The sequence below is a fragment of the Cryptomeria japonica genome, chromosome 8 (assembly GCF_030272615.1).
Source record: "Cryptomeria japonica chromosome 8, Sugi_1.0, whole genome shotgun sequence".
Taxonomy (NCBI): Eukaryota; Viridiplantae; Streptophyta; class Pinopsida; order Cupressales; family Cupressaceae; genus Cryptomeria; species Cryptomeria japonica.
This window is the reverse complement of record NC_081412.1, coordinates 157,350,748-157,368,106: the sequence shown is the minus strand read 5'-3', so window position 1 is coordinate 157,368,106 and position 17,359 is coordinate 157,350,748. Positions and strand designations below refer to the sequence as shown.

The following is a 17,359-nucleotide window of genomic DNA, read 5'->3' as shown; positions in this document are numbered from 1 at the left end:
AGAAGTGACATAAGTAGAGAATAAAGTGATAGATAAAATATATTTATATAAGTATAGATAGATGAGTGATAGATAAAGGAGTTGATAGGAAAAAAATGAGACTTTGTATGCAAAATTTGTTAGTATTTAAAGTTTTAAAATTGAAGGACTAACTTCAAATTATTATAATTAATTTTTGGTCTATTATATCATAAAATTACCTTATCCATTTGATAGGTCTCTGAATTACCTTTCCAATGCTTGTAAAAGATCAAAATTTCAATAAGAAATGCAAAAGTTATGCCCATTTTACTAAACTATACTTTTATGTTGAGAAAAATGGATATCCGATTTGAAAAAGTATGACATCACGAATCAGATATCCATTAATAGCGGATTTATCTAATATTAACGGATATCCGATTTGGTTTGGTATTACCAAACCAAATTCAAATTTTGCCTGACCCAAACAAAAAGTCAAAGCGGATTTTGGCGTGTTTGGTAAAAGTTTAAAATGCATTTTTTTCTCCATTGCCACTTTTTGACCCCCCATTATCTTGCACATACCCAGAGAAGGGAAGAGAGAGAGAGAGAGAGAGAGAGAGAGAGAGAGAGAGAGAGAGAGAGAGAGAGAGGGAGAGGGAGAGAGAGACGGAGGGAGAGGGAGATATTTGAGGACAGGGAGGAAGAATAGAGATAGGGAGATATAGGAGGGGAGGGAGGAAGAATAGTGATAGGGAGAGAGACTTGAGAGAAAGAGAAAGGGAGCGGGAGGGAGAGAGAGAATGAGAGATAGAGGGAAATAAAGAGAGACTTTAGAGAGTAAGAGAAAGGGACAGGGAGGGGGAGTGAGAGGGAGATAATGGGAGAGAGAGACACACTTAAGAGGGGGAGAGAGTGAGAGATACAGATTGGAGAGGGAGAGAAAGAGAGACCCGAAGTGAAAGATGGAAAGAGAGGGATAGACCAAAGAGAGAGAGTGGGTGAGGGAGATGGGAAAGAGAGGGAGAGATACCTGAGAGGGAAGGAAGTAGAGAGGGAGAGACCTAAGAGAGAGAGGGGCAAGGGGTAATGAAGAGAGACAGGGAATGCAAGGAAGAGACCAAGGAGATAATGTTGATATGAGCATGTTGATTACAAAAATTTGACTAAGTCTGAAATTTATATGAATACTCTAAAAACTAGAATCTACGTTGTATCTCCTAGAGATCTGAAAACCACTCTCAAACATCCTGACAATATATACATAAAATATAAGTTAAAGTATAAGAAAGACAAATTTTCCTATACTTAAATGTTATATTTTAAGTATATATTGGAGAGAGAAAGCTTTGTGCAAGTTCAAAGATGAAAAAATTGCACGGAATACATTTGGCGTGCGCCAAATGTATTTTCAATTTTTTTCCATTTGGCGCGCGCCAAATTTGGCATGTTTCAAATGTGTCACCTTGGGAAGCACCAAGCCTAAGGCTTGGATTTGCCTTGGGCATCCAACCCAAAGGCTTGGATGTCCTTCTTAGGCCTAAGACATGTTTTCCAACAAATATTAAAAATTTTCTAACGTTTTTGTTCGTGCTCTCCATCAGGTTTGCACATGTTTCAATGCAATAAAAAAAAACACCATACAATCATCAAGCTCTCTTTCAACTATCCAACCATATAATTCTTTTCAAATTTTGATAATGTTAAAGTCTTCATCCATAATTTCATTTGTTAGTGTGTCTGATTTTTGTCAAAAACCAACATGTCATATATTGGCCATAGATTTTTACTCGTTTATCCAATTTTGAAAAAAAATACATTTTTAGAAACTAGAATCCATTCTGCATAATTTTAAAAAAATATATGATAAATTGATTAGTTTTCACAAATTTTGGGGGGGAGAACGCTCAAATTTATGTTTTAGGATGTGTCCACTTCGGAAATTCATAAAAATTCAAATATTCATAAACAAATTAGCCAAAAATTTTGGCATAAACTTCAATGTGTTAGCTACTTTCTCACCAGGGCGATTTGTAAAATTCTAAAAAAAAGTTGACGTTTAAGGGGCACAACATTTCGTGCTATGTTATTTTTTTCTGAAAAACATGACCAATAAATGTGGTGCCCCTTTTTGAAACCTTTAATCTCCTCCATTTTCAAAACATATTAGTAGTTTAGAAAGTAGATTTAGAGCACTTCAACTTTTGTTCTTGTTGCATCTTCAAATTTTGAGTGTACCTATATTCAATTTCTCGTCGAAGTTCAAACTTTGTTGATTTCAAAAAAAAAAAAAAGAAAGAAGTGGCATCTTAAGACCCCTTTTTGGCCCCCCATCTTTGTGCACTTACCCTAGGACATATATCTTTGATGCCTTAGCCTATATTGTTTACATATCCTCTAGACATAAACATATGGTTCTCTAACTACATGTACCTCTCATATCCCCATCATCCTACTCACTAAAATATGCTCCCATGACCAAAAATGTAACAATGTAGAATATTCAATGTTATGCCCACCTTTGTGAACCACCAAATATAGATCCATGTATAATTTCTCCAACAAATAAGAACCCCATGTAAATACCCTCACATAATCTAGCATATTAGGGACACAATTAGCCAGTACTATATTAAATAATCTACTAGCCTTGTTAGGAAATTAGACGTTTCTAATTAGACCCAAAAACATTAGGAGTGGCTCCTCTACTAGGTCCCCAACCATGTATGCATCCAAATCTAGGGCCAAACCTCATAGTGGTATGTCCCTCTTACCTATCAATCATTCTATTGATACCAAATTTTATGCATCTCAACAATGGACCATGTTACATCATATTAGGATCTAAACAATACACTAGACATCCTCTAATGTAACTATTATATCTTATATCAAAATATGGAAAGAATTAGTCTCAAAGTTTCATCACTCTAATAGTGTTTTAGGCATAAAAAAATCCATTCACACCTCAATCATCATAGCTATATAATATGGTCCACCTTTGATAGCAACACTAACTCTATATTTTCGAATATCCTCATAAGCTCTCTAACACTTGAGCATATTTTATATGTAACTAGTGTGGGTAATCACTCTTGAAACCATCAAACATCATTAATATCCTTTTCTTAAATTAACTATTTTTTCTTTCACCTTTACACCAAAATCCTAAACATTACACCTTGCATTGTAAACACTATTTTATTGACAAAAATACTACACATTGCAATAAAATGAAATAATGCACACACGCCTTAATAAGGAGAACAAATTATTCAATAAAAAAAATTCCTCACTTAGGCACACAAATGTCTCAATTCTACATAAATTTCAATTCCTCTCTTCTCCCATACAACTATTGTGTTACACCATACAAGCACCACAAGATGAATTCATCCTAAAACATTTTCTCTGTCTTCCATCTTCCTAACCTAATAAATGCCCATAAAAGTAAGTTTTCAAAAGTAAAAAAAAGGCACACACTGATGGTCATGTGTTCCCAAAACAATTGTACTCTTACAGTATAATGCTCCTAGATTACTAAATGGTCCATTTTCTCTCTTAGGGTCAAAACTCGTTTCTCTCTAGGGGTAATAATAAAGATGAATTTCTACATCACTCGTCCCCTCTATTTATACATTTTTTGTCTATTTCTACTAATGCTCAAAGATTAGTACATGGTCCATTTTCTCTCTTAATAGGGTCAAAAAATTGTTATCTCTAGAGGTAGGGATAAAGATGAATTTCTACATCACCCATCCTCTCTCTATCTCTCCATCTCTTTAACCATGATTCTCCTTTTAGTAGACCACCTAGGCCCCTAAACCCATCTATTCTCTCAAGGGTCATCATCTGACCATCTTCTACCTATCAATATCATCTCTTCCAAGTGTCTAGGGAAAACTATAATATTTTTTGCATATTTTATTTTCTTTGAAGCATTGATGTCACTCCTTTTGATTTCAATGTCATTTCAAAGAGGGGGAAATGTACACTCAAATCTACTTCTATTGCCAACTCATCACTAACTAATTAGGCTAATTTATCATCGCTAATTAATTAGACTAATTTTTCATCATTGATTACACCACACTAGAATCCCAAAACCCTAATTTATCTTACACCTCCAAAATTAATTACATTCTCACAACTTTGTCTATCCAACACCCATATTGTAACATTGACCCTGTTTAAAAATTAATTAATAATTAAAATATAACAAGTGTTTATATTTCAATTAGTTATTAAACACGATCAATACTACAATATGAGTGTTGGATAGACGAAACGTGTCTATTTTGGCTCCAAAAAGTGGTACGGCGCGACTAACACGCGATGTTAGTCATAAATGTCAATTGTAAATTTTTTATCCGACGACAAAGAATGCATAACACGTCTTGTTAATCTGACAGATTCATCTTTTTTGAAACCAAAATAGACATTCTCCTAAACATCTATTAGCCGCAACACATTTTGTGTTCCACACAAACGACGACTGTAACAGTGACGCGAGTCAATACGCAATCGGGAAAAAAGAAAAAAGGTGAGCAGGCGATATTCCGAAAAAAATCGCTTACGGCTCTCCCGAGCATATGACACATGGCCATTAAGATAGAAATTTCAGATTAAATCATATGTACGAGGAACTCTTCGGGAAAATCAGTGATTCCATTTGCCACCGACAAATTTCCACGCGTCTAAATTACGTCAACTCAAGTCAAGAGTGCGCACCCTTTTTCTTACATGCACATTCAAGGAAAGATACTGCGATACCATGACTGGTTATCTCAAATTTCTACTGTTTTACATATTAAATATTATACGACTAAACAATGGATTGACATTTTTTCCTTGTGGGACATATTCAGTCGCCTATGTTTCATGATTCTTGTTAGAAGGTTTGCTTCTGAAATGAATGGAGTTATAATGATCGCAATGCTTCGTTTATGCTTGGCCATGATATTCGTGTTAACTATCTCCACCGCATTACAGAATGCCAACACTTCATCTTCTCCTCAAGCCTTTGCTTTACACAACCCCCACATGGAACGAAGGTTTTCTGTTGATGGTGGTAAGAGAGACTTTGAAGCTCTACTCTCGTTTAAAAATGGCATTACATCCGATCCCATGCGGGTGCTCTCCAATTGGACTTCAACTAATTCAGAAAACGTGTGCTTCTGGATTGGTGTTTGGTGTAGGAAACATACCAACAGAGTGGTGGCCGTAATTCTCACTCATTTGGGACTCAAAGGTAACATTTCTCCATCCATAGGAGACCTCTCTCTGTTACGCACTTTAAATCTCTCTTTCAATTCTTTCACGGGAAGAATTCCACCTCAGCTTGGCCAACTGAAAGCGTTAAGACTACTTGACCTTAGAAGAAATGAATTAGTGGGTTCCATTCCCAAATCTCTCGCCAATTGCTCGCAGCTTCAGTGGATCAGACTTCCGTACAACCACTTGACTGGAAGCATACCTGCAGAATTTGGGGTTCTGGGGAAGTTAGAGCATCTCCGATTGACCGCCAATCTTCTCAGCGGAAGCATTCCAGATTCTCTGGGGAACTGTACTTCTCTTATTGATTTTATCGTTGGCTTCAACTTTCTTACAGGTGTGCTACTCTTACAACTCTAGTTTTAAGGCAACCTAATGCTAAATGCTTCCATAACTCCTCTCAGGAACTGTTCTGAATTATATATATACTTAATTGGATTTGACAGGGACAATTCCAAAGACCATAGGGGAGCTCAAATCTTTGGAGCTTTTGTTTCCGGATGTAAACAATTTAACTGGACATATACCGCCTGAACTTGGAAACTGCACCTCTCTACATATGTTAAGCCTTGCTACTAACTGTCTCACAGGTATGTCTTTTACTTTGAAGGCAACCTGCTAAATACTTTTTCTTCTCCTATCAGTAATTGTTCTGAATTATACTTCATTGAACTTGACAGGGACAATTCCAAAAACCATAAGACAACTCAAATCTTTACAAATTTTGTATCTGTATGAAAACAATTTAACTGGGTCAATACCATATGAGATTGGTGAGCTCAAGAATCTTTCTGAGATTTTCATCTACAAAAACAATCTTTCAGAGGGTATTCCTGAAAGCCTTGCTGGGCTGATCTCACTACAGAAATTAGATGTATCTGATAATCAGCTGACAGGAAGGATTCCACCATCCATAGGAAACTGCAACCGTCTCACTGATTTGGTACTGTCAAACAACAACTTCTTTGGAACAATTCCACCAGCACTGAATAACTGCACAGCCTTGAAGAGGTTGAAGCTGTCCAGCAACTCATTTAATGGAGATCTGCAAATCCATTTCTCTTCTATAGAAATTCTGTCTGCTCATTCTAATAATTTTTCTGTGACTCTGCCTGCATCGTTGGGCAATAGTCCAAACCTTACTCTTCTTGATTTCAGCAAGAATAGATTGAAAGGTGAGCTTTCATCACATCCTCTTGAAAATTGTCTACAGTTGAGGGTTATAAGCCTTAGCTCTAATGAGCTTAAGGGTGATATTCCTCTATGGATCACAAATCTCAGCAGATTGCAGGTGTTGGATTTATCCAACAACAAATTTGGGGGAAGAATTCCCTATCATTTGAAATCCATGAAGGGATTTAGTGACCCTAAAGTTTCACAAGACATGGGCAATACACTCTATGAGGATATACCAGAGATCAAAATAAAGGGAAATGAGTATAGACTAGAATATGTACTCGCAGCAAACACTATACTGGATCTGTCAAATAATAATTTGAAAGGAGAAATACCACCAAATATCGGGAGCCTATCTCAACTGAGGTTGCTAAATCTATGTGAAAACCAGTTGGAAGGAAAGATACCGCCATCCTTAGGGCAAATAGAACCTCTAGAGCAGTTGGACTTGTCTCGAAATAAACTGAGTGGGGAAATACCTAAGGAGCTGTCTAATTTGTCCAAGTTGAGCTATTGGAATGTATCCTCCAATCGCCTCTGTGGGCCAATACCTGGAGGAACACAACTTATGACTTTTGATGAGAGATCTTACCAGGGAAACTTGGGATGTTTATGTGGGAAGCCTTTGCAAAGTTGCAAGCAGACTAATAGTTCAAGTACAGTTCTTTCACCTTCGGAAATGGTGGGTAAATCAGTGTGGAGTAAACTGGGTGAACAGGTCTCTATGATTGCTGTGGGGTTGGGATTTGGAATTGGAGTTGGTGGAATAATATCAATAATAGTGTGGTGGGACAGACTTGTGCGTTCCATGAGGGGGCCGAAAATATGAAGCTTATGTGTTGCTGTAGATAGTTATAATTTGAACTTCAACCCTCACTACTCATCTGATATTCTAATATATAATGTTTGTTTTGTATATTTGACAAAAGCAGTCATCAAAAGTTTTAGTGGGTAAGATGTGGTCCTAAGGATGATGGAGATCAACCTTCTTAGGCAACTGCTCTAGCCACTTAGGTGGCTATTTTATGTTTCTGCTTTTCGGGTTTAAGTCTATGTTGTTGTTCTTTTTATTTATCCAGACACTGTTCATCTGATTCTTGAGGGATGATCTTGTATCTTTCTACTTTTTTTTTGTGAATAGTGTACTTTATCTCTTTTACTAAAAATGGCTACTATTCGTTAAAGGAAAAAAAAGACAAATTTAATAAAGCCACTAGTAGATAAATGTATGCCTAAATTTATGTGCAAACATTTTTTTAGAAATTTTATTTGTAATTTTCTTAAAAAGAAAATCCTCAATGTATATGTAAAGAGAATCTTCAGCTAAGTAGTGGTCAATATATTCCACCAAAAAGCACAAACCTGTGCCATATTCTTCTTTTGCATTTAACTCTCCAAGCTTTGATGACAATATAGTAGATGTAATTAATGATCTTATAGACATCGTCCATCTATTTATGTATGTTAAATGTTAGAATTTTCATATAAGCATATTTTGAACTTAAGTATTATATAATGTCTTACATGAATAAAATGTACATGATAGTTTATATCTTTGTCTCAATACCCAGGATATATATTACACACAAGGTAATTTTGTATCTTGTTTTGCAAATGAGATTATATATTAAGCGAGAAAAATAATACCTAGAACAGTAAGATGCACATGAAATGATATCTAACAATAAAAGATGTAAATTAAAAAATTATATACTAAGATTGCTACAATGCTCATAGTTTTTTTATTAAATCAAAACTTTCTGATTGATTATCACATAAAGATGTTATAAAAATATGAAAAAAAATACAAATATACTTTAAAAATTGAGAAATATGAATTAGCAAAAATTTAACATTAAAAATATATTATAAACATCTTTTATCTTCAAATAATTTTATTTGAAATCAACAAATTTCAGTTATAACATTATTGGAACTTTTCTATTTAAATGATAAATAAATTATTTTTATCTGTAAAATCAGTGTTAAATTGAATTTAAATTTATTATTGAAATGCTGATTCATATTCAGACTTTATAAAATATTCCTCAATATCAAAAAGCTGAATGGAGTTTATGCATCTTTTGATGAGTTGGGTAGATAAAATAGATTATATCATGTCTTGATCAAAAGAAGACAAATTTCTAGAATTAGGCACCATATCACCGACTTAAAAACATGCATATTTATTAATTTACACGTTATCAATAAATTAGTTGATAATAAAGGCAAGAAAATCAATTTTCAGAATCGAGATCTTAAAGACACCCAATAATATTCTATATTCACAATATAGCCAACCTAATCATTTTATTTTTATTTAATTAGAGTTTCTCTTTGTTTTCAATGAAAAAGTAAAATAACATAACTCTCATTTAAGTTATTTTCGAGTCTGTGTAATTTAAAAAATATATTATATTAATCTGTAAACAAATAGTTGGAATGAGTTCAGTGGTTTCATCCACTTCTATTAAAAAAAAAAAAAACAGTTGAAATGAGAATATATTTTTGAAAAGATTATATATAATTTAAATTTTAAATTTGATTAGTTCAATTTTTTATTTTTTTTCATTTGATTAAAATGTATTTTTGTATTATTTGTTGTTACATGATTGTATTTAAGAATATTGAATATATTTATTCTAATTATTTTTATTTATGCTACAAAAATTCAAATTTTCAATTATTCTAGAGAATAATTAATATTATATTTTGAGTAATAAATAAATTAAAAATCATATAAAAGACCTTTTGTGATGAGGCATCTAAATTAACAATATAATTAAATAATAGTTTGAATTAAATAACATACAAATGCTCCAACTATTTTTTTTTTTTTTAAACATAAATCAATAGCATGTAGATTTTGAATTCATAATAAAGATACCAACATAACATCATTTTGTGAATCTCTAAGATATAGTTTACAAATAAGATACAATCTAAATTAGGACTACTATCCTACCAATATGTCAAATAACATCAACATAAATATTCTAAGTTTTATCAATCTATCATTTTTAAATTTTAATTCACAATCATCTCGTCCCAGAAGTGCAAGAAATAGGGTTGTCTAGTTGTAGAAAGGAAAACAACATCCAAACGTTTTACCTCCAACAATTAACCAAGTGATACCCTCCCACTAGAAGTGCTTTGACCATTTGACAAGGTGTAATGAGTCTTCCAAGAACTTTTAGTAAAATAATAGATTTAAAATAAAAACATCAATATCCATTAAGTAACATAAATACAATTTCCACCAAATTTAATTGTCAATAAAAATTAATTTAAATACTAGCAACACACATAAATTTGCACAATTGAATTACATCACTTATATTAATATCACTCTAATTTCCACAGCAAATGACACTATTTGATAGTCATCACAACAACAACACACCAAAATAAAAACAATGCCCACAATGACTCATTGAACTTCACTACAATTCCCTGAAGCTTCAGTGCACTTCTTGAGTGAGAAGAGCTACTTTGTATGTGTGTTTGTAGGAGATTGTTGTGGTTTTGTTTGTTTCAGTTTATAGTTCATTTTTCAGATTTGTTTTGTTGTGGTTAGAAGCATATTTTGTTGTTCATTTGTTGTTGTAGTAGTTTTATATCATAAGTTTTTCTGTTATGAACATTTATGAAGAGTTTGGAGAGAATTTTGGGTTTTTATAGTGAGCTTGTGTAGCTATTGAGCATTGTTTTTGGAGCCCATTTGGTATTGTTTAGTGGCATATTTGTGGACTCTTATAAACATCATTTTGTAGGCCATTACAATGCCATTTTTTTTTTGTAGAATCTTATATTTGATTTTCTATGAAATTTTTGAGTGTTTATAGACTTATCAGTGCAATTATCGGTATACCCAATTTCATTGTTTTGTTGCAACTTGCAAATCTAAGTTGAGTTTTGTTATTTTTACAATCTGAAAAAAAATTGCACCAATAGTTGTTACGCCACATCAGGTCAATGCCATGGTAGTTAGTTTGTTATTAAGAGCATAATTTGAAACCAAATAACATATTAACTTAATATCAATGTTGTTCACATTAAATATATTATAACAAATCAAGATTCTACTTATATAATGAAAAATGCATTGTCATAATATTGTGCAACACATAATGTGATATTCAATTTTATTATTTTTCTCAAGCTAAACAAATTTTTAATCATTAAAACTATGTTTAAAATATGTTATTAAAATAAAATGTGACACCCTTTTCTACTATTTTATATTGTTCATAGGGCATAGTGTTCTTGTGGCTCGGTCTTACAGCCTGAAAAAGGTATTTTTTAGTACCACGAATCTCTAATTTCCAATAAAGAGTGGAGAAGTACACATCAAGACAAATTTCAATATAGAACCCTACATATTGTTAGGACAAATCTAAAACACAAGAACATAATCATAATTGTGAATTTGTTCCAAACTTCCAAATTTTTCCTCTAGAAAACCATTACATTGACAAAGAAATATTGTTCCAAGGTTTTGATAACGATATAAATTACATAATCATAATCCTTTATAATGAGAAAAATGTTGACTTAAAAATAAATCAATAAAAATAACATCGTAAATGCTAATTCTACTTCAAACTATTGTTATTAAACATCATCCAATTTAATAGTCAAAGGTCAAGTTTAGCCAATAAAAACGGGACATGATATTTACCACTTTTAAGATGAATGAATGTAAAATTACTATATGACTATTTGACCATTTGATGACTAAACAAGATGATGTTTAAATAGAATAACTTTTCCCTACAATTTCTAATCCTCTACCCTTACTTTCCTTACACTAAATTTTCTATTTACAATATTACTTTGGAGAAAAAAAGAAAGAGAAAGAAAGATTCTTTTGTAGTCCATGATACTGGACAATCTGTATGAGCCTCCAAATGGTTTATAGTAATATGGAGCGACCCCATATTCCTTGCAATAGACACCTAACTGTACTACAAACAAGACATACATACCTTAGCCCTTATCAAATTTGAACTTATAACCTCTTCTTAAAAACACATTAAAAAATTATAAACCAACATCTCCTTCATACACCTTGTTTTAAAAGAAAACCCTCTATCATCTTCCACCCCCTAGAGAATGTATGCTTTCAACATCAAAGGGAGAAGCTGAAAGAGTATTCATATCTGATGAAGTAATGGTGGTATTTGTTTCTTCAAACCTTACATGCTTCTGCCTTTCATGGGGGGGAGTACTCCTTTCTCTGGACACAACCAAAATGGGCATGGCCTCTTCAACCTCTCTGTCACTACCATTACCACTACTCAAATTCAGTCCTTCATGGGCATAATTCTGTCTAGGCAACCATGGATGCTCTTCTCTCTTCTTCTTACTCCTAATCCACGTCAGCTCCTGGACCACCTCCTTCATGGACGGCCGGCAATCCGCGTCAAACTTCAAACAAACCTCCGCTAAATTAGCGACCCCCAACATTGACTCCACGTCACCAGGCTCCGCCGACTTCACCACCTTGCGATCCAGCATGTCTTCCACGTGTCCCAGTCTTTTCCTTGCCAGAAACATCGTCGTCAAGTTCCGGTCTTCCTTGGCTCTGTCAAGTGACAGAGGTTTCAAGCTCGTCAGAATCTCCACCATTACAACCCCAAAACTGTACACGTCCGTTTTGTCCGTCAGCTGCGCCGTAGCAAAATACGTGGGATCCAGATACCCTAACGTCCCTTTAACGGCGGTCGTCAAGTGCGAATTTTCCGTCTGCATGAGACGGGAAAGCCCGAAGTCTGCAAGCTTGGGACTGCAAGAGGCATCTAACAGAATATTCGCTGACTTGATGTCTCTGTGAACGATGGGAATGGAGGCTGAAGAATGCAAATAAGCAAGGGCTTCTGCCGTTTCGACCATTATTTCCAGCCGTTTACTCCACGTCAGGAATCTGCCGTCTTTTGCGTATAAGTTGTCGTAGAGTGTACCGTTTTCTACGTATTCGTAGATCAGGAGGGGTACGCGAGTCTCTAGACAGCAGCCCAGAAGTTTCACCACGTTTCTGTGATCGATTTGGGAGAGTATTATGACTTCATTGATGAATTGGTTAAGCTGATCTTGGTCGATTTCTTTGCATTTCTTGACGGCGACTGGTCGGCCTTCAGCGAGAAAGCCGCGGAATACGTAGCCGAAGCCTCCTACGCCGATTTTTTGGTCTTCTGAGAAATTGTTGGTGGCTTTCTCCAGCTCTGCTTCGGTAAAAATGGTGGCTTTTCTGCGGCCTCTGTCTGAGGAGAGGTAGTCTTGTAGCAGGAGGCCGCCATTTTGGCGGAAGTACTTTTTGCGGACGATGGCCTTTTGGTATCTCTTTATGCCCCAGAATATTATCGCTGCAATTAGTGGTGCTGCTATCAGAGAGGAGAAGATTCCTGCACAATCGTTACAGAACAATTGTTAGAGACGCAAATATGGTGAATAAGGGCTGTTTATTGGGATTAAACGGTGTCGTTTCTAAGTTAGATTGAAATCTATGCTTTGTGAGAGCTCATCTTTAATGAGAATAAATGGTATACTTAATCTAGGTGATGGTCACAAAGGTGAAGCATTGGACATTTATAGAAGGTCATTTATCTCAATACTATTCCAACTCAAGCAAGCTTAACCATGAAATTTCTTTCAAGATTAAGCCCACTTAACTTGCTAAACTCAAGGAAACTCAATGGTTAAGTGTGCTTGAGTTGAAGTAGTACTATGATGGGTGATCTCCAGAGAAGGCCCAACGTTTTACCCCTTGTAGCATCACCTAGATACAATGAGTGTTAAGTAAACTATTCATTTTAATGAGAGATGGGTTTTTGTGAATCACTTACTCATGAATATGGTTTTGAAGTTGACTCAAAATTAGAAAGTGAAATCTTAATAGCAAGAATTGTTATCAAAATTCAACTATGTAGTTTTTGAGTCAAACTCAAATCCAAGTTTTATAAATAGTGGTTTACAAGAATCCATCTCTCATGAGAATGAATGGTACACACTTGGCACTTAAACCTATGTTTCATGAATAGTGGTTCACATGAATCCATCTCTCATGAGAATAAATAATACTCATTGCTTCTAGGTGATGGTTGCAAAGGTGAAGCATTGTGCCTTTCCGAGAGCTCATTCATACCAATACTACTCCAACTCAAGCACACTTAACCATGAAGTTTTTTGAAGGTTAAGTCCATTTAGCTTGCTTGAGTTGGAATGGTACTAGGATGGTGATATGGGGAGGACAATGCTTCACCTCTTTGAGCATCACCTAGATGCAATGAGTACTAAGTATACCATTCATTCTCATGAGAGATAGGATCTTGTAAACTAGAACTCAATCTCATTAGAGATAGGTTCTTGTGAACCACTACTCATGAAACATGAATTTGAGTTTGACTCAAAAAGTTCATAATTGAATCTTAATAACAATATCTTAATTGATTTATTATAATAAATATCAAATACTTATCAATATTTTAATATGTTTACCTATGAGAAGGGGGAGGAGGATGCTCTTTTTTTCTACACAGTTCTTGACTCCGTCGCCTTTTCCTCTGGCACAGGAGCACATGTAAGATCCCTCCAAGTTTGTGCATCTTCCCCAAGGAGGTGGAATGCAGTTGTTCAGTTCTTCGCTTGCACATTCGTCAATGTCTGCACAAGTTTAACTTTTGTTATTGACATGAAATGGGAAGGCCCAGATTTCTGTTGTTGCGCGCAAAATAATTGTGGAAAGAAATTACCAAATATTTAGTCGCATACAATAAGAAAACCAAAAAAAATGATAGCAAATTACTTTGAGATTGGGCTCTTTAGTCCACAATCCCTTCCAAATGGAGATCTCGTACATGATAGATTCAAAAGCAGAACTTTTCACTATTTACAGTCGCAGAAAAACAAAGTTAGCGTCTGGCGCTTTGTCACAGCCTGTTTTGGGCATTTGACCAATCTCAGAGGTATTCAACATTCTAAACAAATTTTGAAACTGCTTTCGAGGTCGGTGATATAAATATTGAAGATTACATGATAGGTCCAACATGACAGCTATGAGAAGACGGCATTCTTTATATGATTATGCATAGAGATTGAGGTTTATTGAAAAACGAGTCGTCTTTTAACATTCTATTTAAATATAATATTTTAATAGCATTATATATTTCATTCTCATCTAAAAAGAGTTAATAATAATTATTATTAAGATCAAAATGTACCTTTGACCATTCATAAGTGAAGTTTAAGAATAGACACTTTTTAAATTGATTCTAACTGTAATGACTAGCCAGGTTCTTTGAATTTGACAAGTTCTTTGAATTTGAGTTTTAGTATTGCTTTTATACTATGTCTCTATACTTTCGTAATTTTTTTTGAAAAAATTTATGTAGCATTTTGTCTAGTTATTAAATTGATTCTAACTGTAATGACTAGTCAAGTTCTTTGAATTTGAGTTTTAGTATTGCTTCTATACTATGTCTCAATACTTTCGTAATTTTTTTTGAAAAAATTTATGTAGCATTTTGTCTAGTTATTTTATGTTGGTGAGAGGTTACTAGTCTTTGATTTATATTAGAATTTTTGTTTATGTTTTTTAGATGGATATATATTTGTGATAATTGTTCATATTCAAAAGTAATAATTGATTGTTCTAATTTTATTCACCAAGATATATTTTTAACCATTGGACTAGGTGATATCTAAAAATAACCTTTAAAAAAATATTAAGATTGTCATTTCTTTAAAATTTTACAAATACTTATGATTCAATAAGTCAAATTAAAAAAAAAGAAAGACAAAAGATGCAAGTTATACTACATACAATAATACAAAAACAATTAGCCAAATTAACTACTTTAAAATTCAAACATTTAATTATTAATTCTACTAACTTGTTCTTTACGTAATAAGAATCTGAGATAACTTTCATTAATAGACTTAAAACATTAAAAATTCAATTTAAAGAATCAAAAATCTCAACAACTCCCAACAAATCTTAAACTTTAAACTTAATTAATTTATAAAAAAATTATTGACAAAAAAATTTATTTCAATATCAAATAGTTTAATCATTACATGGTAAATTTTAATTATTTTACATATTTTAAACAAAACCAACCAAAAAATTGTTACTATTGACATAGTGATGGTTTAAATAAGAATGTTATTCTTATCAAAAAATTGAAATTAGAATGTTATTGTTGACTATTATATTGAAGATGAGGTTCCCCATTTGTCACCTCAACCTCTCCTAATCAAAACCATTTACCCCTTTTAAAATACCAACCGAAACTTACAGTTTTACAGTAAAAAGACCAAACAAAACTTAGCATGTTTACAGTCCCAACAGAATAAGTTATAAAATTCTAATAAAAATCAAGAAGTCGTGGGTTCAAATCCTCTAACCCAACAAACACAATAACATTCCAGCTGTTTAAAGAAAGCCGATCAAACACTCAAAAAACGAGAAAAACCATTAAAACTCTACATCAATAGCAAGAAGAAAAACCACACCTGTGCACTGCGTTCCTCCATTATAACCATCACCAGCAAACCCCTGCTTGCAAGAACACGCATACCCAGGCATCCCAGTAACATTCTGACAGTCAGCATTCTTGGAACAGGCAAGAGGCCCGGTTTGATTAGCCGCAGAACAATTCCGATCACCAATAGCCCAATCGATCCTTAGCCCATAATCCCCAGCCCCCCACTTACCCCTATCAGAGGGGTCCCTGAGCCTAAAAGTAGAGGGATCAATTACAGTGGAAAAAATACACTGCCCCGCTGGAGGACTCGCATAGGGCACCGCCGACAGATTAACCCGCCGCCAATTCTCCACAAACGTCGTCTGGCAGCACCCAAATCCGTTACAGTACGTCGGATCGTAGATCTGCATGCAAGAAGCCGAACAAGATCCGCCAACCGGAGTATTATTTGATGTCGGCGTAGTGGAAGAAAAATTGCCGCCGGCATAACACCCGACGGACGCAAAAACATTTGTGCCGGAGATCGTGAACGGACCGTCAGGATTTTGGGGCAGCTCAAAGAAGGCCTTTGCGGTTTCCGTTACGCCGCAGCTTTTGGCTTTGAGGTGCGTTGTATTGATTATGAGAAACCCCGTTGAGAGATTCAGAACTTGGTATTCGCCTGTTGGTGTGGATAAAAAGGGGATTTTTCCGTCCCCGTACGTGCCGTTTTCTTTGCATGAAAGGGCGAATTCCGGCTCGCCGCAATTCGTACCGTTGATGCCGAACGGGTACATGATGTTCAGATATCCGCATGTCTGAGGATAACATGTATTGGTTCCTTCGGCTCTGAAGAAAAAGAAGAAAGCCAATAAAATGGCTAAGGAATACTTCATTGATTTTTATGCTTTTGCATGAAATAATGAGGTTTTTAGGGATACAGGGTTTTGGGTATTTGATTTATAGTGACGGAATTTTTGTAGCATGTGTGAAGCAATCAAAGTAGGCCTCTGGATTGCCGTCCGAAGAAGAGATATTGTCTTCACGCGTATAGCCGTTGATTATAGACGGCCGTCGCAGAAATTCCGTCCCATTGTTGTTTATTTGACATTTTGCGTTATCTCATTGTCTGTCCGTTACGTTAGATGTCGATTTGACCGTGATTTTAATTAATTAAAATTTCAAACGTTCTATATTGAATAGATCGTGGTGGAATGGTTTTTAATACAATTTATTGATAGGTGGTATATATTTTATATTGGCTTTGGTTCATGGACATATATTCCATCATATTTTTGTATTTGTGCCTATTCTTATATGTTTGATCTTACTCTCTTTCTATTTTGCAATAAATCCAATGTACAATTCAGCATTGACTCATCTATTTTTGAAACACTTTTCATTCATTCATTCCATGTTTTGAGATTAGATGTATATGTATACTTTTGATGGGCATGAGATTAAGTTGATTTAATCTTAAGAAA

General features: G+C 34.4%; 2 protein-coding genes across 2 annotated transcripts; one reads left to right on the top strand and one right to left on the bottom strand.

The window, feature by feature from the left end:
• Positions 1–4,730: 4,730 nt before the first annotated feature.
• LOC131030477 (LRR receptor-like serine/threonine-protein kinase GSO1) lies at positions 4,731–7,505 on the top strand. Its single transcript, XM_057961318.2, has 3 exons — positions 4,731–5,572; positions 5,682–5,825; positions 5,916–7,505. Exons 1-3 carry the CDS (start codon positions 4,843–4,845, stop codon positions 7,238–7,240), a joined length of 2,199 nt encoding a protein of 732 aa, XP_057817301.2. The 5' UTR covers positions 4,731–4,842; the 3' UTR covers positions 7,241–7,505.
• A 3,598-nt stretch (positions 7,506–11,103) lies between these two features.
• LOC131030473 (wall-associated receptor kinase 2) lies at positions 11,104–17,070 on the bottom strand. The gene is made up of 3 exons (XM_057961307.2): positions 15,925–17,070; positions 13,909–14,073; positions 11,104–12,815 (listed from the first exon to the last, which is right to left on the bottom strand). Exons 1-3 carry the CDS (start codon positions 16,769–16,771, stop codon positions 11,506–11,508), a joined length of 2,322 nt encoding a protein of 773 aa, XP_057817290.2. The 5' UTR covers positions 16,772–17,070; the 3' UTR covers positions 11,104–11,505.
• Between the last annotated feature and the right edge of the window lie 289 nt (positions 17,071–17,359).

Excerpts from the sequence above, each read along its gene's own strand:
- LOC131030477 (XM_057961318.2), top strand. The coding sequence starts at position 4,843 with ATGATTCTTGTTAGAAGGTTTGCTTCTGAAATGAATGGAGTTATAATG. Across the intron at positions 5,573-5,681 it reads TGGCTTCAACTTTCTTACAG|GGACAATTCCAAAGACCATA; the intron begins GTGTGCTACTCT and ends TGGATTTGACAG. Across the intron at positions 5,826-5,915 it reads TGCTACTAACTGTCTCACAG|GGACAATTCCAAAAACCATA; the intron begins GTATGTCTTTTA and ends TGAACTTGACAG.
- LOC131030473 (XM_057961307.2), bottom strand. The coding sequence starts at position 16,771 with ATGAAGTATTCCTTAGCCATTTTATTGGCTTTCTTCTTTTTCTTCAGA. Across the intron at positions 14,074-15,924 it reads TGGAGGAACGCAGTGCACAG|ACATTGACGAATGTGCAAGC; the intron begins GTGTGGTTTTTC and ends AAACTTGTGCAG. Across the intron at positions 12,816-13,908 it reads CCTCCTCCCCCTTCTCATAG|GAATCTTCTCCTCTCTGATA; the intron begins GTAAACATATTA and ends ACGATTGTGCAG.